The sequence below is a fragment of the Martes martes genome (assembly GCF_963455335.1).
Source record: "Martes martes genome assembly, chromosome: 6".
Classification (NCBI taxonomy): Eukaryota; Metazoa; Chordata; class Mammalia; order Carnivora; family Mustelidae; genus Martes; species Martes martes.
In genome coordinates, this window is record NC_137893.1 from 37,431,026 (window position 1) to 37,456,864 (window position 25,839).

Sequence of the window (25,839 nt, forward strand, 5' to 3'; positions counted from 1 at the left end):
TTTATTGAAACATTGTTAATTGCTAAGTACTGTGCTAAGCGACTTATATTCATTGTCTTTCCAAATCATTGCAATACTTTCCATTCCCATTTTGCAGATGAAAAGTGTGTGAATCAGAGCAGTTTAGCAACTTGAGCAAGATGGTATAACTAGTAAATGGCAAATCTAAGACGGGATATTTTCTGTGTGACATCAAAGCTTGTGAAGTTGGAGGTAGCATCATTAGCAATGCATTTTCCTTCTGTTTCCTCTAAGTACCCATATATACATATAAAGAATAAACAATTGTAGTTGTGGTGGTGGAGGTGAATTTCAAGCATGGGAAATCAAATTTTACTTAGACTGATATGAAAATAGTTTTTCTTCTAACTTTGAGACATAATGGAGTTATATTTTTTTGCATGCGTGTGGACATAGATATGTGTGTGTATATGTGTGCACGTGTGTGTGTCCTCACCACTCCCAAACCATAAAAACACAAGACTTCTGTTCAATTCAAAAGTTTTTATTTTTATTTTTTAAAATTTTTACTTAAATTCATTAGTTAACATACAGTGTAAAATTGGTTTCAGGTGTACAGTATTCAGCGCTTCCATACAACACCCTGTTCTCATCACAGCAAGTGCCCTCCTTAATCCCCATCACCTATTCACCCATCCCCCTCATCCGCCTCCCCTCTGGTGACCACTAACTTTGTTCTCTATAGTTAGGAGACGGTTTCTTAAAGAGAGAGGCAGATCAAAAATCCTTATCTTAAAATACTATGGAAGGAACTTCTATTCAAAGTAATTTCTTAGTAAGTACAAACCATACAGAATCTGCCTTTCATTTTTCATTGATAAGTAGCATAAAATACGTTATACAACTGCTTCTTTTTGCCATCCAAGGCAATTTAGAACAAAAATAGGTAATGTATTCAGAGATCTGATGGAGTTTTCCAGAGAAGTGTACCACTGGGCAAATTTTATTAGTGGACAAAATAGAAAATGTGCACATTTTTAAAAGGAATTAAACACTTGTGGTCCAGAGAATTGCAAATATTAAGTGAACATCAGCAGGGTACTATTTGCAATACAGACAATTGTGATATATTTCAACATCCTAGTCATTGCCTGCAGTTGTAGTTTTTGTTTCGTTTTGTTTGATGATAATGATGAATACGATTTCTATTAACCAGGAAGTAGAATTATCTTTAATGAATCTTTCATGTAACTTTCTGCCAAAACTCTAATTTTAAACTGCCTGGACAGTGGGGATCCTGAGGAGCCTTGCTGTGACACTGAGTGAGATAATATTGTTATGTGAATGTGTAATGGGACGTGCTCAAGCCCCTTCACTAGTGTACATCTCAAGAACAAAAGCGGTTTGTGAATAGTCTACTGATTTAAGGTGAAAGAGTTATAAAAATAAATAATTAACCTAAAAATAAAACTGAGAGGAGAGAGGGAAGAAGGAAAAGGAGGAGAAGAGGAAGGGGGGAAGAAATTTTTTTCTATTCCAGAGCAAAATTTTAGATCAAAATTGTATAACAAAATGAACCATGGTGACAACAGTCCTTTAAAATTAAACCTGGCAGATTGACCCACGGAATTGAGGAACATCTAATGCTATTTCTCATGTATTAACTCTTTTTTGTACAGGAATTGAAGTGTTATCAATTCCATACCTTTATTAAATATGGAGGTTATTTTTAGAAGATCTAAGCCTATAAAATTTCTGAGAATGTCTTACACAAATGAGAAATATCTTTAAGAATGTATAAGTCTTTTATTTCACAATACCTTTCTATAGTCACACATGAAGGAAATTAGCCATAGTATTATGTTGGTCATAAATTGCTAACTACAAATATGAAGAAAAGTTTATATTAATATCATTATGTGTGTGTGTGTACATATATACATATTTGTACATGTTCATGTATATAACATTTAAAAGTCATTTTTATGACTTTATGTTTAGAAACTATAGATGAAGGACTGTAAGTATTCTATTACATGGAATATTCTTAGAATAAATATTAAGATAGGTTTTATAAATAGAAATATATATATCATTTTTGATAAAAAATAAAAGAATAGGTATAAACTAAAATCCATTATTATAATAACCATTTAAATAAAAATTCAGGGAATTGAAACTAGCATTTTTTTCTTATTACTATTTTTTTTTATTTTTTTTATTTATTTGACAGAGATAACAAGTGGGCAGAGAGGCAGGCAGAGAGAGGGGGAAGCAGGCTCCCCACCGAGCAGAGAGCCCAATGTGGGGCTCGATCCCAGGACCCTGAGATCATGACCTGAGCTGAAGGCAGAGGCTTAACCCACTGAGCCACCCAGGCACCCCTTATTACTATTTTTTAAGATTTTATGTATTATTTGAGCAAGAGAGTGGGGGAAGGGGCAGAGGGAGAGAAGGAGAGAATCTTAAGCAGGTCCCGCTGAACATGGAGCCCAACTTGGCACTTGACCTCAGGACCCTGACATCATGACCTGCACCAAAATCAAGAGTCAGATCCTTAACTGACTGAGCCATCCAGGTGCCCCTTATTACTAATTTTTAAATTGACATATAGTTGACACACAATGTTATGTTAGTTTCATTTTGATGGTCTTTATTTTATTAACAAGTGTATTATATATAACCAATGATTTTTTTTAAATTTTTTTAAAATATTTTATTTATTTATTTGACAGAGAGAGATCCCAAGTAGGCAGAGAGGCAGGCAGAGAGAGAGAGAGAGAGAGAGGGAAGCAGGCTCCCCACTGAGCAGAGAGCCCGATGCGGGACTCGATCCCAGGACCCCGAGATCATGACCTGAGCCGAAAGCAGCAGCTTAACCCACTGAGCCACCCAGGCGCCCCATAACCAATGATTTTATATGTCCTACTTGATCTCCAAAATCCCATGCAGGCACATAGAACAAGAGAAAATGAGAGAACTTGGTTGCATGTGGAAATTTTTTTTAATAAAAGAAAATAAAGCCCCAGCATACTATAAGCAAAATTATGCTAGGTAATTTTAAAAGCTATTAGTTTAACTATATGAATTAATAGTTTGAATTCATTGGTATCAAAATCTGTCATAGTGATATACTGAAAATTACTAAAAATTAATTGCTGTCTTTTAAGTTATCCTAATTAACATAGATTGGTATCACTAATTTATTCTTTTTTAAAAATTATTTGAAATTTTGTGATTTTTCCCTTAAAGAATTGCAATACACATTACAAGCAGTAGTCAAAAAAAACGAAGTCTGATCTTAAGGTATACATACTACATCACAAAGTTCTCTGAGATATTTTAACACTATAATTTGAAAGAACTAAACTGGACGTTAAAAAAATAATTTGCTTCCTAGAGGAAAATTTTAGATAATTTAGAGTTGTTTCTTCATTAAACCAGAATTTAATGGATACCTAAAGACTGGGATAAATAGTGGAGACATACTGGTTAGCAAACCAACCATAACCTCCCAACCTTATGGATTACAGTCTAATGGGGGAAACAGACATTCATCAAATAATCCTACAAACACATGTCAGTTTACAGCTCTAAAGTGCTGTAATGGGGGATTTCCTAATTCTAGGAGAACACATAATAGATTGGGTTGTATCAGAGAGGAAAAGAGAAGTTGGGAAAGATACTCTAAGAGGAACAATCAGAATGATGTTTTAACTCAGTGCAAAAAGGAGTTTGAAGAAGCTGAGGAATAAAATGGAGTATCAGAGGCAGAGAATGAGGGGGGAGATTAAACATGGTGAGACTGGAAAGATAGATGGAGAGTAAGTCATGTTAGGAATTTTGGTTCTTATTCTAGAAGTCATGAAAAGCAAGTTTCATTAGATAAAATTTGCATACAATAAAATTCACATACCTCAAGTGTATAATTCAATGATTTTTAGAAAATTTATGGAGTTGTGTAACCATCACCATAATCCAGTATTAAAACGTTTCTGTTATCCCAAAAAGAGCCACCATGCCCATTTATAGTCTCTCTCCATTCCTACCCCGTAGACCTAACCAAATACTGATCTGTTTTTTGTCTATATAGTATCATCTTTCTAAACATTTCATGTAACAGAATCATACAATGTGGATCTTATGCATCGTCAACAAATGGTGTTGGGAAAATTGGATTTTTTCATTAGTATACTGTTTTTTGAGGTTCATCCATGTTGTCCCATTTGGCAGGTCCATTCATTTTTATAGATCAATACCATTTCCTTGTATATGTTCTATTTTATCTGCTCATCAGTTGATGGACCTTTAGGTTGTTTCCTTTTTTCTTTTCTCTCTCTTTTCTTTTTTTTTCTTTTCTTTTCTTTTTTTAATTTCATGAATAATGCTGTTGTGGACAGTTAGGTTTAAGAATTCATGTACAGGGGCACCTCGGTGGCTCAGTGGGTTAAGTCTCTGCCTTCAGCTCAGGTCATGATCTCAGGGTCCTGGGATCGAGCCCCACATCTTGCTCTCTGCTCAGCGGGGAGCCTGCTTCCCCCTCTCTCTACATACCTGCCTCTCTGCCTACTTGTGACCTCTGTCTGTCAAATAAATAAATAAAATCTTAAAAAACAAACAAACAAATAAAAAAACTATCCTCAAAACTCAAAATTAAAAAAAAAAAAAAAAAGAATTCATGTAGACCTATGTGTTCTCCTGGGTAGACAACTAAGAGTGAAATTACTGGGCCATAGGGTAACTTTATATTTAACTCTTTAAAAATTACCAAACTCCTTTTCCAAAGTAGCTGCTGCATTTTACATTTCCACCAACAATATATAAGATCTCGTTTTTCCACATCCTTGTCAATACTTGTTATCATCTGTCTTTTGATTGTAGCTATTCTCATTGGTATTAAGTGATATCTTAATGTGGTTTTAATTTGCATTTCCATAATGACTAATGAAAATGAGCTTCATTTTATGCAACCTTGAGGAAATTTGAACTTTTTTGAGGAGAAGGGGCTTGCAAAGGATAAATAAAAGAATTGGCCACACAGAGAATCTAAAAGAGTATGTCACAGAAGCCAAGGAGAAAGGAGAGAAAGATTAACAATATTAATGTTACCAAGAATCCAAGAAAAATGAGGACTGAGAACAGTACTTTACTGTGGTTAGATGGCCTTATCAGCAGCTCACTTGATCAAATGAGGTAGACTGAAACCAGACTGGAGAAGACTGGAGCATGAATGGAAGTTGAAGAAATGGAGAAAAATACCCTAGACAACAGTTTTTTGGGGGTTTTTTTGTTTGTTTGTTTGTTTGTTTTTTGACATGTTTGTGTGTAATGGGAAGAAGAGAGACTCCTCAGCAGATGGAAAGGAAACACAGGCTTGAGAAACAATTTTATTTTTGTGGGAGAACATTGAGTTGATATAAAATCTGTTAGGAAAAATCTAATGGAGAGAAAGAGATTGGTTATATAAAAAAGAATGGGTCATTTGTAACATAATAAATTTATCTGTTTATTTGCATATACTAACTGCCTAAAATATGGATGGTGGAGTGTTTCCTGCTAGTACTATGAATCAGTGTGAGACCCTCTTTTTCACATAGGAATTTCTCAAGTATAAAATGGTTAAGTGAAATAATGTCATTGAAAGATGTTTTTATAAAAGTTTCTATATTTATGTTAGTTAACATAAATATTCATGCTGTCTAGTAAATGTTTTAAAATCACCTGATATAACCTTTTAGACCTACTGTTGCTCTGTTCATGTTTCCTACAACTTTCTGGTCCTACAGGGAAAAAACTGTACCTGAAATAACTCCCTGATGCAGCCAAACAAGGAAAAAAATTTTTTCCTACCTTACTCTTAAATGTAACAGATAAGGACTTGGTGCCGTAAATCTCTCGCCAAGTCCTAGTTTACATAACCTTACTTTTCGTTCATGATCTAGTGCCTTCGTTTAGGAATCTAAATGACTTTCCTTGGTCCTTACTGTTCTATATTCAGAAGATAAATTCATTGAGGAGGTTGGGGGGAAGGGTGGGAATCAAGGGGATACTCTCCCTCTCCTCTGCTATGGGGAAGATGATGGTGGCAGACACTGCGAGTTTCCTCTTTAATATCCACTACTTTCTTTATTATTACTATTACTATTTTTTAGGGCAACAGGACACCCAACTTAAATTTTAAAAATTCATTTCCAGTCTAAGAAAGGAGATGAATGAGACATAAACAGAAGATTCTTAGAGCTTGCTGGGAAAGTTGGCTTTCCTTATTTAGATCATGAGCATTCCACATTTCCTTTTTATTATGTGCCAGCATCGTGGATGTGAGAGCTGTAGTAGCAACAGCAGCAGCATATTGCAGTCACGAGGGAAAGGCCACATTTAAAGTGGCCTTTAAATTAAAGATTTAAAGTATTATCTTTAAATCCTGGAGCCACTGAATGAAATATAGCAACTGCCCATCTACAGAAAATATTTTTTTTTTCAGTAGGAAAACAAAAACAAAAACCTTAAAGCATTGTTTATTTATTTATTTCTTATTCCTACTTGCAGCCAAACAGACTCCAAGTCAGGGGTACACAAATTCTTCTGAAAAGTCCTGGATAGGTAATAAATATTTTACATTTTACAGGCCATATTTTCTCTGTTGCAATTCCTCGTCTTTGATGTTTTAGCACAAGAGAAACCAGAGACAATATATAAACAGACAAATGCAGTCATGTTCCAATTATTTATTTGTAAAAACAGTTGACTAGCCAGATTTGGCTCATGACCACTGACCCTTCTTCCAACTGATAAAAGGTAAAAGTGAAGATGTTTTCATAATTGTATTTATGTTCTAGTTAGTTACTGACATGGTAATTTCTTGGTAGCTGGAGAGTATGTAGCAATGAAGTAAAAACTCCATATATGGCGAGAAGAGGGGAGAAGCAGAAAGTAAGCAGAAATTGACCAGTCTCTGTCTCTGGCTAAGAGACATCAGGATTTTAGGAGGATTTGGGAAAATCTGAATTCTTGTATTGAGCACCTGTTCAGTAGTAATTACAAACACATTTTACTCATTGTATTGGTTTTCCTGTTTAATACTAGTTCCTAGTATTAAAACAGGGTTGTTAAACTTATTTTCTGAACCAGTATACAATATTTGGGGTCAAATATGAGTTTGTGCACCAACCTGGCAATCAAAATGCTACATATAGTATTGTTTCTATGAGAAATAAAGTCCAAATTACAAACAACTAATCCTCAAATTAACGTTTGGAACCAAACATTCATGAATCGGTAACTCTCCCTGCATAGAACTATTCATTATAAGCTAGATTTTCCCAGTGCATAAAAGTGACTCCTTGGGTATTAATTGGCCACTATAGTAAACTGCATTAATTTTCTCTTGAAACTAAAATATTATTTAGTAAATTAATGCCACATTGCACCATTGGCATCATACAGGTTCAGGGAATTTAATGAAGTTTTCATTTATGCCTAACTTCCTAGGCAGTAGCTTACACACTGTGAGACAGCCACTTTAAAATACAAGCTGCAATGATAGTTGAAACGTATTTAGCAGGCTCTATTAAACAAAGTGCTTCACTTATGGTAAATTCTTGAAGCCAACTAATAAATCATGACTGGTATTGAGAACTTAGCATTAAGCAATATGAATTTGTTAAGTTTATGCACGTTGGAGAGAAAATATATTCAGAATACCTAGAGAAATTGAGATGATAAAATTTTACATTTATACATTTTAAATGAACTAGTTTTAGTGAGTTTTGAGATACTTTAGGTTATATTCTTTTTGTTCTCCTCTTCCTTATCCCGAGCGGCTTCCTTCCTTTCCCTTCCATTCTTTTTTCTCTTTCTTGAATAATACAACTTATAATAAAACAGGATTAAAATTAAAATAAAAATTAACTGTAAGTAACACCACCAAGAGTGACGATTTGGGGAAAAACGTAAAAAATAAAAAGAACAAAGCCGCACATGGGGAACAATTTCTGCAAAAAATAAAATTGTTAGATAGTATTCTAGAAAGTAGGATGGTTTGTATAGATAGCAGTTTTAGGTCTAGAGAAAAATAGAATCAAAAATAATTCATACCAGATTAGAAGATGCAGAGGAAAGAGAGTAAAAAGAAAAAGTAGGAATGTATGAAATTGATAGCAGCCAGAATAAACTGGAATTGGTCATTCTCTTCACTCATTATCAAGAACCTTGAGATAGAGTAAAAGAGCAGTGTAATATGGAACTGTCGATCTTATATTTGCCGCTTTAGGTTTTGTATTGTATGACTTTAAATACATATATATATATATATATATCATTCTGTAAGTGGATACACCCTCAATTATATATTATGTAATGAATTGACTTTCCAAAAAGTTTAATACATTTATTGATAGTAATTCACAGAGGCACATTGTATATCTCTAATTTGGTACATTCACATGTACATATGAACACTCACATGTGAAACATTTTTATGAAACTATATTGTCATATGCGATGAACACTCGTTATTCTCTTTTTTTAATTTATTTAAAAATTTGGTAGCAGTACATTGTGTTGATTTTACAATAATGAAAAATAGTGGTATCCTGGAAAAGGGTTTGGAAGATCTAAATGCAGTGGAGTCACATAGTAAGAACACAGTGGCAGTCAGTAATGCAATTTTATTCTAATGGAAAATATGATTTTTTTCTGAAAGTATATAACTAACACACTGCTTTAAGGTAAAACTCATATCTCTTCTTTCTTCAATATTCTTCTTATTGATACTGTTCCTATTAGTAAACAACTTACATGTTTAAATACATGCTTTGCTACTTCTGAAAAATAAACCAAATCTGTAGGGTTTCCAGAATATTGTTATAATATACTGAACAATATTTTAAACATTGTGTAGATATTTAGGAGAGGAACTAATAAGTTTTCTTAGCCACAAATTTACACCTATGTGAATGTATGTGAACTATTATTATATATTATTACATGATTAATGTATATGAAATATTATTATATATTATTACATAATTTAAGAATATTCATATCATTTCATGATATATGTAATAGTATATAAATTAAACTTATCCAAAGAAGGGATTATAGTCATGTACATATTGTAAGGCAATATAGAGTAATTAAATACAAATATCAAATACAAAATAACTTAGTCTTTAAAATCAATTAATAGAATATTCATGTTATAAGGAATTTAGATAGCTATGAATATTATAATTAAAGATATTCATAACATAAGCATTTGGACTAAATTAATATTTCAAAAATTGTCAACAGGTATTACAATATTGTTGTGATTGAAGTACAACACAATTCTCTCTTCATTTATAATAAAACATGTTCCAAGACCAAAGAAAATTGAAATGTTACTTTGATGACATGTAAGGGAGGTTTTGGTCATTAACAAATGTGTGTGTGTGTGTGTGTGTGTGTATTTATTAACAAATGTGTGTGTGTGTATTTATACACACACACATATGTCTTATTTATTTAAGGGTTCATTTTCATTATTAAAAATGTATGGTTGTAGGCCATAGTCACATAGTTGGCCTTATAAATAATGTAGCCTTTAGCTATCTGTGGATTTATGGAAAAGGTAGAAACGGAGCCAGATTATATGATAGACCACATGCAACAGTGGTTTTTAAACACTATCCTTCAAAATATTTTCTCTCTTACCACTCAAAATAGAAGAGGATGGTTCACCTGTACTTTGCTCTCAATTCAATACATATTATAATATTTTGAAAAAGATGCATGTTATTGGTTTCCTTCCTGTTTTGGTAGTTATTTCATTTTTTTCAAGGATACATTACTTCCAAATGACTTAATATTAATATATTTCTGCCTACCTGGTACATATAAAATAGTAAAACTTATAGAAATTGGTCATTTCTAAATTTTAAAGATTGAATAAAAATTCTCAATATAATATTTAGAAAAGTAACTGTTGTCAGCATTTATTATGGAAAGCCCTGGAACCCCACCTTGAAATGACAATTTATGTTCCTCCCAAAGCTGCAAAGGAATTGTTCTCAAACTCAGCTGGACATTAGCTTCAACTGAGAAGCCTTTGAAAATACGTATGCCTGACTTTGACCTTAGAGCATTCTGAAATGAGCCCCAGGCACCCATAAATCCAGTACAGACAAAATAATAATATATAATATATTGTTTTGAGTTCTTAGCATGTGCCAGGAATGGTTTTACGTATTTAATATGTATTTATATATGAAATTTCTAGAACAACTCTATTTATGAAGCATGCGATCAAGTAATAGCTATTTTAAAGCTGAGAAAGCTGAGGCACCGGGAAGTTCAGTTCCTTGTTCAAGGTTGCACAATTTGCAAATAAACAATGGAACCCATGAACAAATCCAGTAGACTGGTTCATGGGGGCCATACCCTTCACTCCTACACTCTGTTGCTTCTGTAACTTTCCTGCCTTTAAGGAACATCAGAGTAGGAGGGGAGATTTTCAAAAACTACAAAATAACTAAATGTTACATCATGTAGTACTGCCTACAAGGGAAATAGTATTTTAGGGAAAAAAAGTAATAATCTGTATTAGCTGAAGCAGAGGAAGAATGATTCAGTAAGTTGTGAGTTATTGGTGGAGGCAACTAGAGAGAGATCATGGGTTCAGTCTTGAATCTGGCTCTGTAGTTATTCTGTTGATATAAAATTATCTCTTGCAGATTATAGACTTGGTGGTAACATTCCTGACAATTAGTTTAAATATGTAGTTATACCAAACACTGAATTAGAAATGATTTCTTTCTTTCTTTCTTTCTTTTTCTTTTTTTTTTGAAACAGGGAAAGTTTTTGTGTGGTTTGCTCTCAACTGCCTCCCAAGAATTTACTGGCACTTGGCTCACACCTCATCTAGCTATTACATTTACTTGTGCATTCAAAATGTGCATATTCACATTTTAACTCATTTTCTACATTTAAATCTCCTTGAAAGTGAGAACTTTGGCCTCATCATCTTTGTGGTTCGTTCAACTCTTTGTTTATACTGTATTCGGTCATGAAAAATTTTATGTTGAATTTATAAATGAATGAAACTCTCATCAGAAATCAATATCATTGTTGTTAGAGTGATCTTACCTTCTGGGCGTTTTAGTGTAACAGTGAAGGATACTTAAGACTAATGCTAGAGATAGCATTTTAAAAGACACTGCTACTCAGAATGCTAATATATGATAAGTAGCTTGCCCCAGAAAGAAAATCATCAAGGAGCCTGCAAAGAAAAAGAAATGCTTCTTTCATCAGGGAAGTTTCGCTCAGAAAAAGAAGTCAGTTGAACAATAACAAAAAAGTACTTGCTGCCATAGATGTCCATTTGACACAAATTCCTCACCTCTTCATTGGCCTCTGACTTGTAGCTGCACTTGGAAGTAGCCAGTCTGCACTAAAGTGGTACTGTCTCAAACATTTAAGTGAAAATAAATTTATTTATTACTCATTCCCTTTTATGAAGCAATGACTCTAAATGAGTTTTAACAATGGCCACACTTTGCCTATTCAGTCCATATAACCTCACCCACCTTTTTTCACCAGCAGGCACTAGACTGCTCTAAAATATTTTATTCCCCTTAGAGGATTCATATTAAATACTGGTTTACCAGCAGTTTCATTGTGGCTAATACACAAGAGAAACAGATGGGAAAGGCCCATGTTTATTGATAAAGTTCTGGTCAAATACATCATAGTATTATAGACACAATTGACAAAAGAGCTATGCAGATCCTCATGTGTTCAATAATGCAATTTTTTTAAATGAAATATAAGTGAAAACATCAAGGTTTTGAACTGTGCTAGGAGAATAATGCCATTCATGTAAAAAAATGCATATACTTGCACACACCTAGACTATTTCTGGAAAGATTTCAAAGAAACTGGGGCACCTGGGTGACTCAGTGGGTTAAGCCCCTGCCTTCGGCTCAGGTCATGATTTCAGGGTCCAGGGATCAAGTCCAGCATCTGGCTGTCTTCTCAGCGGGGAGCCTGCTTCCCCCTCTCTCTACATACCTGCCTCTCTGCCTACTTGTGATCTCTGTCTGTCAAATAAATAAATAAAATTAAAAAAATAAAAAGAGAGAGAGATTTCAAAGAAACTGCTAAGAGAGGTTGCTTTAGAGAAGGTTAACTGTGACATGGGACCAGACTAGGAGGGAGCCTTATACCTTTTGAATTTTGCTGCATACACATGAATTTGCCCTTTTTTTAAAAAAAGTAATTTAAAAAATCTCTACTCAGAAAAAAAAAAAAAAAAAAATTCTACTCAGTTTGACCTCTTCTGGTACCTGCAGGTTCTAGGATTGTTGTACCGAGCAGGTCCCTCAGGGTCCCCTCATCATTATGGCGCATTGTGGATTCTCAATGAATGAATGAATGAATGACCACTCAGCTTTCCTCCTAGTGTCTGCTCTCACCTGGAATTATCATGCTGCAGCTGAAAACAGATAGGGAGTAGAACTTAAAAACATGGGATTCAATCTCAAATCTGCCCTTGAGTGGATGCTACTTAATTTCTGTAACCCTCAGCTTTTCCACCAATACAATGGAACAGAACCTACTTCACAGGGCTGTAGTATGGAAGGAAGAAGATCATATACATATGTATTATTATACAAAGAATATTACTTATGTGAATATTGTCAACTGTAAGGATTTATAGAAATGCTACAGTGCCTTGCATGCAGTAAATGCCAAACACATACATGTTAAATAGAACTGAACTGCAGGCGGTCCCCAATTTGTAATGGTTCAACTTATAATTTTTTGACTTATGATTTTTTAACTTTACAAGGCTGCAAAAGTGATACATGGTTCCTAGAAATGGTACTTTGCATTCTGAATTTTGGTGTTTTCCTGGTCTAGTGATATGTGGTATGATCCTTTCTGGTGAACCTGGTCAGCAGCCCTGAACAGTTGCAAGGGTGAACAACTGATACACTTACAACCACTCTGTTTTCACTTTCAGTATAGTATTAAATAAATTGCATGAGATACTCAATAGTTTGTTATAGGATAGGCTTTGTGTTAGGTGATTTTGCTCAAGTGTAGGTTAATCTAAGTATTCTGAGCACGTTTAAGGTAGGCTAAGCTAAGCTATGGCGTTTGCTATTAGATGTATTTAATGCATTTTCAACTTAAGTATTTTCAACTTAGATGGGTTTATCTGGGCATAACCCCATCATAAGTTGAGAAATATCTGTAGTAAAAAGTACCTATTAATTAAATAGTAAATAGTACCTATTGGTTACCTATTGATTAAAAAGATAGTTAAAATGTACGACTTCACATCAAGGATTCCTTAACCTTTCTGAATTGTTATATTAGGTGATCATTTATTAGTTACTCCTTTGTAGGTATGACTGATGTGAATGGTGCAGTTAGTTCTGGGAAGGATCCTGTTTTATAACTCCTGTTTATATAATATTTCATTTTTTACATATTGTAATTATATGAACATTACAAATTAGCCCTCATCAATTAGCATTTTGGAAGTTAGCAGGGGTCCCAATATATGCTTAGAACCAATACCCACAGTAGCTTTCTCCACAACCCTTACCTCCTTGCCCTTACAGCAGTTTAGATAGAGATTTTGCCAGGCTACCTCCTATGGTAATTAATTAAACATGCAAACAATTGGCTGTTAATCATCTGATGATAACAGAGAAGAAAATTTTCATCTCAGCAAAATGTTTTGTCAGATCATTTTTATAAAGATATTGTGACTATTGCTGTAAAGAACAAGGCCATTCTCAGTTGTTCAAAGAGTGGAGAAGTGACTTTTGTTGTTCCGGTTATGCATTTTTTTCACTCTACTGGAAATGTAGTAACATGACTTACATATATACTTGACTTGGATTCCAATCCAGGATGTTTTCTTTTCCTTTGCTGTTTGTTCAAGATCATATTCACTTTTTCAGAGAACTTTCAGATCTTATTTTTAGCTCTTACTGAATTTGTCTTTTTAATAATTGTTTTTAGATTCATTTAGAAATCCATTCTGATGTATCTTATTTACTATATTGTATATCTTACATTTTGGGTAAAACATCATCTTCCTAATTGGTGCGTTAAATAGTAGCAATGCAAATTATGTAATTTAATTTTGAAAAAGATCAATTCATTTTCCACTGATTTTTTTCAACTACTTACAGAATGAGACTTGTATGTTTTAGCCACAGATCAGGCTTCTATCCAACAAAAGGAATTTGACAGACCTCTATTGCAAATGTATTGTTCATAATTGCTGCAGACTCAATTGCCCTTAGTTCCTGCACTTTTCCTTTCATATGAAATTTTAAATTTCTTGCTCAGAATATTATTAGTGACCCTGTTTTTTTCACACCCAGGGAGATGAAGTTTAGTGAAATCACATGTTAGAATTTTTTGTAAGATTTATTTATTTATTTATTTGAGAGAGAGAGAGAGCACACACGAGTGGGAGGAGGGATAGAGGGAGAACATCCTAAAATGGGGACACCCTGCTGAGTGTGGAGCCCCCACAGGGGCCCTCAATCTCAGGACCCTAAGATCATGACCTGAGCCAAAATCAAGAGTCAGAAACTTAACCGAATGAGCCACCCAGGTGCCCCACATGTTAGAATTTTTATGTATTCTAACATACTCTAAAAATGGAATTGATACATTATGTGATACTCCACTGGATCATGTGTACTTATGGCCTAGTGTTTGTTCTTGAAATAATTTTCTATATATTTTTACACATTTGTCCTGTAGTGTAAAAATGAAATATCTGTGGGGAAGAGTAAGAAAGTTAAATTTTGCATTATAAAATGCTAAACTCCTAAGAATACACATTTGTCATTTCAAAGGATTGTTAAAAAATGAATTCCAGGGGCACCTGGGTAGCTCAGTGGGTTAAGCCTCTGCCTTTGGCTTAGGTCATAGTCCCAGGGTCCTGGGATTGAGCCCCATATGGGGCTCTCTGCTCAGTGGAAGCCTGCTTCTCCCTCTCTCTCTGCCTGCAGCTCTGCTTGCTTGTGCTCTTCCTCTCCCTCTTTCCCTGTCAAATAAATAAAATCTTTAAAAAAAAATGATTTCTATACTGATGGCAAATAAAGCATTAAGTAAAGACTATTATTCTATTAGTGTCAGATTTGCGTTTGACTGTGTTCTAAAAATTTCTTCATTTTCACTTTTTGTATTTACCTAATGGAAATCTAACAACCAACAATATAGATTTAACAACTTGAGATGCATGGTAAAAGGTCATTTCATGCTTGTTGACCCATCTTACCTCACTGTATTGTTTAGAAATACAAATATTTTGTTTTTGCCCACCATTCTTTATTGAAATTCAGTGAGAACACTTAACTGTTATAAAAATAATAATTAGTATATATAAATCACTTTTTCAATCCAAAATCAAGTTCATGAGCTTTATTTGCATTCTATTACACACACATGCAAATACTTCTTTTAAATGTATATTGGAGATTTTTTCTTATAAGATTTTGCATTTTGAGTCCTAATTAAGATCAAAATTCCTTGAGTCCATGCTATTTCAATATTAAGTCGGACAGATCACATTATTAGACTATCCTATCACTAACCTTTTTTCATAGATTTCATTAAAATTCCAGTAAGTCTATTTTCATTTTGTTTTTTGTTTTGTTTTGTTTTGTTTTGTTTTTACCATGTGTATTAGTTTTCTCTTGCTACCATTAAAAAAAAAAAAGAAAGAAAGAAAGAAAAAGAAAAAAAAAACACCTACCTCAAAACTCTTAAAGCAACACTCATTTATTATCTTCTAGTTCTATGGGTCAGAAGTCTGGGTGCAGCAGGGTTGGCCTCTTACCTGGAGGCTCTGGGGAAGTATGTCCCAAGTTCATTCATGTTGTTGTCGGAATGTGGGGCTTTTGTACTTGTAGAATCATGGCCTCCATTTCCCTTCCTCTGTCAACTGGGGCCAATCTTAGATCTTAAAGTCTACTCCCGTATCTTCTCATGTTCCCCATGTGGCCGCTCCAATAATGGCAGGTCCATTTCCTCTCATGTTTCAGATCTCCCTGGATCCTCCTTCTATAACATCTCTTTGACCTTGGCTGGAGAAATTTCTCTGCTCCTAAGGGCTGATGTGATTAGATTGGGCCCACTGGCAAAGATCCAGGATAATATCCTTATTGTAAAGTCTATAACCTTAATTACACCTGCAGTGTCCATTTTGCCATGTAATGTTTCATATTCACATGTTCCATGAATTAGAATATGGACATCTGTATAGGGCCGTTCACCCATTATACAATGTTTTTAAATTGTTTTCTTCCACTTCATGCAAGGAATTTTTTTTTTCCATATCTGTAGGTAAATTGAATATTTTCGTGGGGAAAAATGGAGACTTATGAATATTCTTCATCTTAAATATATCTGCTATATTTAGATTTTAATTAGAAATTGATTAAGATCAATAATCTTACATGAGTGCCTGAAGCTCAAAATCTATAAAATGTTTATTGGTTCACATCTGTACATAAACCCACCATTCTTACTGATTATTTTTAAATTCAAAGCCTTCTAACTAATAATTGCAGCCCACAGATTTTACCTTTTGACCTGTTATTAGACTTCTGATTTCCTTTTGCATCAGCTTCCTTCACTTTGTTCTTATGCTGTTGAGATTTTCCACTTGAACCACAGAAACCATTTTCTCAATTTTCTAAGATCATCTTTCACTGTCAATTGTAGAGACTCCATATATGTCCCCAATAAGTTGTGAGAATCTTCCATGTTTCTTTGGTTGAAATCAATTCTTATATTTGAATACTGCTAGAAAGTTAGGTAAGAAATGAATCTGTTAATCATTTGTTAGAAACCCTATTAAAATTTTATATTTAAAACCTCCTCTCTATGTGGTATTTGTTTTCCTACATTTTCCAGTTTAGGAAATTTATTTTTTTTAAAGATTTTGTTTATTTATTTGACAGAGAGAGTGAGAGAGCACAAGCAGGGGGAGCAGTAGAAGGAGAGGGAGAAGCAGGCTCCCAGCCAGGTAGGGAGCCCGATGTGGGGCTTGATCTCAGGACCCTGTGATCATGACGTGTGCCAAATGCAGATGCTTAATCATCTGAACCACCCATGCAACCGCAGGAAATTTATTATTTTTGGTTATTATTTATTAGCTTCCATCAATTCCAATTACAATAGATTTTGTTTCACTTTGCTAATTATAAAAAACATAATTTAAATATCATAACACCTAATTGGTTCTTAAGTGTGTATGTAATTTAGTTGTAGACATTTCTTTTTAAAACTGACTTCAGATTGTAGTTAATTGGGTATTTTGGTGTAACAGTGAGTGTATTGGTGAAATTGTTACAATGTGGTTAATTTAGATTGACTATATTAAGCATAGAAATCATTATGTCTTAAGATTAAAGAACTTACTTTTACATAGAAGTTTATCTGAAAATAATGACTCTGTTAGAATCCAACTCACTTACAGATTTTTGTTTATAAGGTATATATATCCTTATGGCTAAGATATTGAAACTCAAGGGAAAATATTATCAATTCTCCTGTAACAAAATGTTGCATCTGAAGGACATGTGACAGACAAAGATATTTCCTATCTTGCATTTTGCCTATTCTCAAGGGCCATGTGCTAGTACTTCTAGCTCTGACCTTCTTAAATGTGTGACTCAATATAGTATCCGCAAGGGACACATTTTTAAAAGGAAATATCCAGAATATCAGAAGTATAGCCATTTATAGATGTGGTTCCTTGTACAAAAGGGAAAAGTCACTGTTAATGGTGTGATACGGGTTTCAAAATACCGTATATTACAAATGTATTTTTTGACATCTTTTTTCCCCCAATCTCCAAATTACCATAATTTTATTGATAAAAGTTCTTTTCCAGAATGAAATAATGAATATAATTTTAGTGTGTAACTTGCAGAAATCAAATCTTGTTCTATACTTAGATTTTGCTGCGACGTGTCAAAAACTAAATGAGGTACAGCTATACCCCACGTCTCCTCCATACCTTGGAGAATTCAGTGTTTCTTCACCTTACTATTTAGGATAGAGACTAAACAAAGTCATATAGTTTGATTTACACTGAAAATCGCATTAAGCTAGGTGTGTTGTTTGAAAGAGACCTAGACAGCGCCTCCTAACTCTCTACCTGTTTCCAGCAAATGTATTTCCAAATGGCACACATCATATCATAAACCCAGATCAGAGATCAGCAGTTTTACTGAGTAATTCCGTGTATTGTCTACTGCAGTATTCTTATGTGTGCTGCATTTTGTTTCTTACTAAAGTTTAAATATAGATTTTTCTGAATGATTTTAAGTAAATCAGACTATTGGAAATTGCCGCGTCTGGGTGCCTCAGTCGTTAAGCGTCTGCCTGCCTCTCAGGTCATGATCCCGGGGGTGGGGTCCTGGGATAGAGCCCCGCATAGGGCTCCCTGCTCAGCAGGAAGCCTGCTTCTCCCTCTCTCACTCTCCCTGCTTGTGTTCCTTCTCTCGCTGTGTCTCTGTCAAATAAATAAAATCTTAAAAAAAAAAAAAAAGGACTACTGGAAATTATTTGCTAAATAGACTCACCTCAGAATTCGTTGGGGTTTCTGTTTCCCCAGGCTATGGCTTGAGGATGCAGCCTCTTGAACACCCCAGGCGGCTGAAATATGCTAAGCATGTTCTGGATGGAGAGACAAATCACTTTAGAAACAAATTCTTCTTCGCTGCATAGATTCAGGTTTTAAAAGTCATGGCAAAATAAGATTTCTTATTAGAAATTTGTTTCATTGGAAACATATCAGAAACACATTTAGTCTGTAAACACAGTCTGCTGAGTACTTCAGCTGCATCCCCCTAAAGGGAAAGTTGTTCCACTTAATCTGCTCTAGTTACGCTTCTGTTAGTAATCTGAGAGGAAATATGGGAATCATGCATCTTCCATGTCCTTTCCTCAAAATCGCCAAGCCAGAAAGAAGTAAAAAATGTTTTTCCTAGACATTGATACTAGAAAATATTAAGAAGTAAAAGTAACAAAATAAAGTCAAAGGTATAAACATCAGAAGCTTGCTTAAACAGCTTTTGCCCCATATAATTGCTTTTCTGTCAGCAGGATTATTAACAATTTTGGACATCTGAAAATTAAATTAACAGCCTGAAAATATTTTACAGAATGAGATAGAGCATGATACATGAAACATAATGACCCCACTGAAATTCAGCCAAGCCAGTGCAGCTACTCATTTAGACAGAGAAGACAACTAGTTAATCATCACCGAGCAAATTAGACAGAGCAAATTAGTTTGCTACATTCCACAGTCTTAGCTACCAAAAAGAGTATATGCTACTAATTAGAATGAAAGGACTCTAAGCATATTATTATCTATATAGAAAGGGAGAGCAAAATTGTAGCTTGAATTGCTTCTATCAAAGCTTGAAACCTAGGTTACGTAGACAGAAATTACATGTGCAAGAGCCTAGCTCTGTGTGTGTGAGTGTGTGTGTGTGTGTGTGTGTGTATTCTCAAAGAATTCCAATTAACCTTGGGAAAAAGTTTTTACACTTCATTAGCTCAAGATGCGAAAGAACACTAAAGCAGCCACTACTTATGTGTGTGCGAACACACACACACACACACACACACAAGCACACGCACACACACACGCAGTTAAAACATAAAAACAGTTTTAAAAAGTGTGGTCCCTTTAATTGAAGACTAAAGTAGCCATTCCATATATTTTAGTCTTACACAGTATTAAGCTATTTTTTTCTTTTAAAAAGTGTATCGCCATCGCATGTGAAGTAAATATTTGGAATTAGTTTATCACTGGAGATTAATCTGAAATCATATTTTGTAGCCTTAATTAGCATTCATTTGCTTAATTGTCATTCTCAGCCCCATCATTTCCATTTTTCACTAACTTGAACAATGCTATCTTCTGCTGTTTGCACTTTAATTTAAATTTCTATTAAGGTTTATGAACAGTAATAAGGTCCTGTTTGAATATTCATTAGCTCCTGAATTGTGAGCTATGAAAAGGTGCTTTCTTTTACCTTAATGAAACTGGCACAGCATGGGACTGATCAGTTGTGACATTTGATTTGAGGCATCCAGTGAATTTTCTCATTGTTTATTGACATGTCTTGTCCAAACAGCTCCCTCGCAAGTGAGCGGAGTGATGAAGGAGAGGGTGCTGCAGCGGAGTGTCGAGCTTTCCTGGCAGGAACCAGAGCATCCCAATGGAGTCATCACCGAATATGAAATCAAGTATTACGAGAAAGTAAGTGCTAAGAACAGCTGAAATGTGCAGCCGAGGTGTCTCATGTCATCCTCCTGCACTGTAGACTAAACTTGGTCATTATGCCAGCTATTTGGAGCTATTTTGAAATTCATAGTTAATTTTAGCCCTTTTTAATAACCATCTCAGGTTCATCATTATAATTATGATTTCTGTGTATTAAGTTTCTGGGTTATACAAAGGAGACTATTCCATTAGTGGGTATATTTGTTCAATTTTTGATATAATAATTAGATGTAAGATTTTTTGGTACCGTAGAGCCACGCAGCTCAACGCGTTTTTGAAGAATGATTCTTTTAGGATCTCTGCTTGGGCCCTTAATGATTGCTTTTATTTACATGGTTTCATTAATAATGATGGTGACCTCACGTAGTTTAGTAATTTGAACAAATAAAAACATTTTCCATGATAAATAGTGTAGTTCCTCCAATTTTCAGAATCAGATGATGATGTACTGCTCCTTTAAATTCCTCCTGAAATTTGTTCTACATATGGCCTAATAATCATATCTAGCACTTCTTCACACTTCTTTCTCCATGAAAAATAGGATGGCTAAAACCCAAATGCTGCCCTTTAATCTTCATAATGGCTGAGTTTTAGTAAATAGTGATATAATTGAGTGTATGAGTGCATTTACTTCTGACCTATCTGGAGGGGGGTGGGCACCCTGTTCACAAATTATTATATAGGCTCCACTTCACAGAAAGACTTGGTTCAAGGTTTGAAACACAGAAATGATTAGTATTACTAATATGAATATTGGTAATTGATATTAATGTTATTATTAATACAAGTGTTACTTATTGACTTCAGTATGTTAGCTAAAAGTGCTATAATATACATAGCCATTTTAACCATTTAGACAGAATTTCAAAATAGACCCAAGCTTTGGAAAATCTTGGGGGCAGAATTTACTTGACTGAACAATTTAAGTGTATACAGTGCATTGGCAATAAATACATTTTTCCCTTTGAAGAAAAAACAGTTTAAGATTAGTTTCAACGTTCAGATTAAATTTATAACATTTTTACATACTATTTTCATTACTAATTCATGACTTCCATGGCCAAAGTTACATTTTAAATACCTTATTTGTGTACCAGGAAATACAGTTCTTGCCCTGTCAAATGTGTTCCTGAGGAATCTTTGTTTTTACTATTGGTTTTGCTATGTCTCTTTTCCAGTGAGCTCTAAGAGTTTATAGTTGGTCCCTTCTGAAATTTCATCAGATTTCAAAAGCAATGAAATACATTTTTAAAATGTGTTAGGTAGTAAATGACAGTAAAGTTTCTCACAGTGCAAGGAAATATTTTGCACATCCTTAGTCTGGAATAAATTTGTTCAAATAGTTTCTTTTCTATTTTGCATGACAAAACAGAATGTATCTACATTTGCTGAACTTACAAAGTCGGCAATTATTACAGCAGAATACTATATTGCATTCTAACATATGAAAGCATGTGGTCTCTATATATCATTATGTCATCTAATATCAGTTATGCCTAGTTCTTTTATTTGAGATAAATATATATTTATAATACCAACAATCATTTTTATGAATCATTATAATTAAGACAATCAAAAATCAGCTTTACTAAATACAGTTTAAGCACAGATTTATTCAGACTTTTGCAAATAGCATGAAGGCAAATTAAACAACCCAACTGACATTTTCAGATTTCAATGAATAGTTTTATTGTCAGACATAGTTGAGCACCATTATTTTTTATAGAACAAATAAGAAACTACCTAAAATTGTATATTTTGATATGTAGTTTTTATAACTTTTTAAATAAAAAGCCGTTAGAGTCATTTCAATTAAGCTTTAAATTTTTATTCATTTGGATATTGTTTTGATGGAGTTTTTTATATTCTTGGATTTTTATAATTATTTCATTCTTAGTCGTATCATATATGATAAACACATTTTTTAACTCTGCAGGCCTCAGTTTTCATGAAAAATGAGGAAAAGTGAACTAAATGATGGTTAAAATATTGCCAAACCATCAATTATACAGTGCTTTAACTTTTATATTGATAGTTTTAATTTAAAATATTCCATTAAATACTGTTTTGTAAAAGTGGTTCTATTCTGTGAGAAATGTAGTTTTTAATGAAAGCAATTGATATGTCAGTATGGTGGTGGTATTAGCGAAATTTCTTGATTTAATACCTTTCCTCATTTTTCGCATATGGCCTTTTGCTTGCTGAATAACATTCGGGAAAAGTATTAAAAGACTACATTATGAAGGGAAGACCTCCATTAAACCATAGATTTTACAAGCATACCCAGGTTTTGGTTAACAGGACATTTGATTATATTTATGGCTAAATAGTTCTTGCCACTGTGCCCTCTACCAACAAAGCAAAAGCTCAAAACATATAAATGGTTTAACAAAATTATTTCTCTTTGAAATTTATAGAACAAAGGCATGTGTTCACATTTCCATTTTATATTATCTTAGAAACAACTCAATGTTACAATATTCCACAGGGTACAATGTAGCCCTTTATAAAAAACAATGCAGCAAATTGAAATAAATTGCAAGAATTGGCTGTCAGATTGCCTGGTTGCAATTACAATTAAATATTCCCTGAATATATTGTTTCTAGGATCAAAGGGAACGGACCTATTCGACAGTAAAAACCAAGTCCACTTCAGCTTCCATTAATAACCTGAAGCCAGGAACAGTGTATGTTTTCCAGATTCGGGCTTTTACTGCTGCTGGGTATGGAAATTACAGTCCCAGACTTGATGTTGCTACACTAGAGGAAGCTACAGGTAAAATGTTTGAAGGTAATTACCACCTCTGCTTTGGATTCTTAGTCTCTATAACTGTCACATTTTTTTCCAATATTGAGGGCGATGATTTGGTTCAAGATTATTTTTACATTTAAAGGTGAATATATATGCATAAATATGTACTTTGTAAATGTTATACAGAATAACAATTTAAAATTTGCCGTTTTGTTTCTCAATGTTAAAATCTCATAATTTATATGTCTTTTTAATACGCACTGGGGTTTTTTTGGAAAAGATGAAGTCAGAAACAGAAACCAGACTTAATCAATTATATATTGACACAGGCTGTTTTTATAGAATCCAAAACAATCTTACTCTGTTTGTGTCCATCAAAGGTGGAAACCCCAAAATGAAGCCAGGATATACATGGGATGGGCCAGGGAAAGATGATCCATAAAAATCTGTGTTAATTTAAGTCTCTTGATTTTTAGCAATGATTTCCAAAATTGCAGTTCAGAGAGAAGATCTTAAAAGTTATATTTATTTTTATCACCCCTTTTCTTCTCTTATAAAGTATTTCAAGCATACCAGAGAATATATTTAAAGTATACATAAAATATTAAGAATGATAATTAAATGAATATCTCTGTATCAACCACTCAGCCTAAAAATGAACAACATGGGGTGAATGGGTAACTCAGTCTGTTAAGCGTCTGCCTTCAGCTCAGGTCATGATCCCAGGGTTCTGGGATTGAGCCCCGCATCAGGCTCCCTGCTCAGTGGGGAGCCCACTTCTCCCTCTCCCTCTGCCTGCAGTGCTGCCTACTTGTGCTCTCTCTCCATCTCCCTGTCAAAAAATAAATAAAATCTTTAAATTAATTAATTAATTAATTAAACATCACCAGTATCTTGAATCCCCTTTATCATTTTGTTTGTTCTATAGTTCCACAGAACATAATAAAAATGCATGTGTCTGTAGGGTACACAAATAAGCAGATGTATATGGGAATGCATGTCCCAGTTTACTGTCAGAGTTTAAGTTCAGAACAGCTTGAGTGCCATGCTGGTTTTTCTTTCATTACCTGAGGAATCAGTGTGTGTTTCTGTATTTTGGAGTTCTTGATCTCTTCTGATGTTACTGCTAGGCACAAGGTTTACCCAGCTTTTACCTCATCATCTTGCCAGTATAGTCCTCCCACAAAATTCTAAACAGATGCATTAAAAAATATATTATGTGATTTTCTTTCCTCAATTTTTAATTAAAATTTGTAAGTAAATTAAATCAGTACAATTTTTATCAGTTATTTTGACTTCAGAAAAATATTTTTATAGGTCTTTTAAAAGACAAATTGACAAATACTCTTTGATCAGCAAATGCTTGTTAGGTTTGCTGTGTGTGTGTGTGTGTGTATTTTTTAAAGATTTTATTTATTTATTTGACAGACAGAGGTCACAAGTAGGCAGAGAGGCAGGCAGAGAGAGAGGAGGAAGCAGGCTCCCTGCTGAGCAGAGAGCGCGATATGGGGCTCGATCCCAGGACCCTGGGATCATGACCTGAGCCAAAGGCAGAGGCTTTAACCCACTGAGCCACCCAGGCGCCCCAGGTTTGCTGTGTTTTTAAATTAAGCAATAACTCTCAGAACCTCAAATATATTCAGTGGCCACAAAAATATTAAAGTGTTTTACATCAAGATATCAACATTTGAAGATTTCAGTGGTCTTGTATCAGATATATTCTAGTAGTTTTCAATTTAGACTGATCTCATGATATTACTTTGTGATTTCTCCTATAATAAAACACCTTAAGGAATGTTTTATCACATTCTAATGAATTACTTAAACTTGTTAGATATGTTAGTTATCTCGCATTACCCAATCATTCCTTTTCGGTTAAACCTCTAAGTTTGAAAACTTTAAAAATGAATTTGTGCATTGTGCTGGCTTTGTATTGAGAACATTGGGCCAAACTATTTTTTATTGATTCCTGAGATCCATAGATGTTATTTTCATTATTTAAAAAAATTAAGCGACTAATTCAAAGAGAATAAGATGCAGTAGTAAACCCAAATGGTCACATGATGTGATGTTAAAACTAGATTTTGTATTAAAAAGAATTTATGGTTTTTATCATCTGAATATTCTCTCCCATGGGAATGTAAAGTTGATGAAGGAACAATCCATTTATCTTTTCCTTGCTATTGTCTTGCCAGTTCCTACTATCAGTGCTTGACACATAGAAGGCACTCAGTAAATAAGCAAGGAATGAAGACCTCACAGTCATCACATAGAACAGATTACCCCTATCAATCAGTGCCAGGAGACATATTCTGGTTTCACATCTCAGTTCTTCCATGTCTAGTTGTGAGACTTTGCATGAGCTCATGTACCTTAATTGCTAGCATAGCAGTATCTAAGTCAATGGTATTCTAAATATTACCTAAGTTAATGTACACGGAGTACACACAAAAAGTCTCAAGTCAGCTTTTATTTATTCTTTAACATAGCCATCCCCAAGCTTTTGTTCTATTAAAAAATGCTGAGGATGTCCAGAGATTTTGATTATTTGGATTATATCTATCAATATTCACTATTAGAAATTAAAACTAAAAAAAAAAAAAACTAAAACACACAAACACACATTTCATTAGCCATCAGAGTAATGGTGTTTTCACATGTCATGTAACTTCTAGAAAACTCAGCTGTGCACCTGTGAGCATATGAGAGTGAAAAAGGCAAATAACATCACATCATATTAAATAGTTTTGACCCTCCAGATAACCTGGAAAGCTCTTGAGGGACCCTTAGGTTTCCAGTC

At 34.0% G+C, this 25,839-nt stretch overlaps 1 protein-coding gene across 6 annotated transcripts in view; it reads left to right on the forward strand.

Moving 5' to 3' along the window:
* EPHA7 (EPH receptor A7) overlaps positions 1-25,839 on the forward strand; it is a gene marked incomplete at both ends in the record, with an annotated part of 167,696 nt that overhangs the window by 119,198 nt on the left and 22,659 nt on the right. For 3 of the 6 annotated variants that reach the window (XM_080805651.1, XM_080805652.1, XM_080805655.1), the window contains 2 exons: positions 20,139-20,263; positions 22,895-23,078. In XM_080805651.1, the coding sequence (XP_080661777.1) occupies positions 20,139-20,263; positions 22,895-23,078 (309 nt within the window). The remainder of the gene's footprint in view (positions 1-20,138; positions 20,264-22,894; positions 23,079-25,839) is intronic. The other 3 variants (XM_080805653.1, XM_080805654.1, XM_080805656.1) reach the window with 1 other exon arrangement.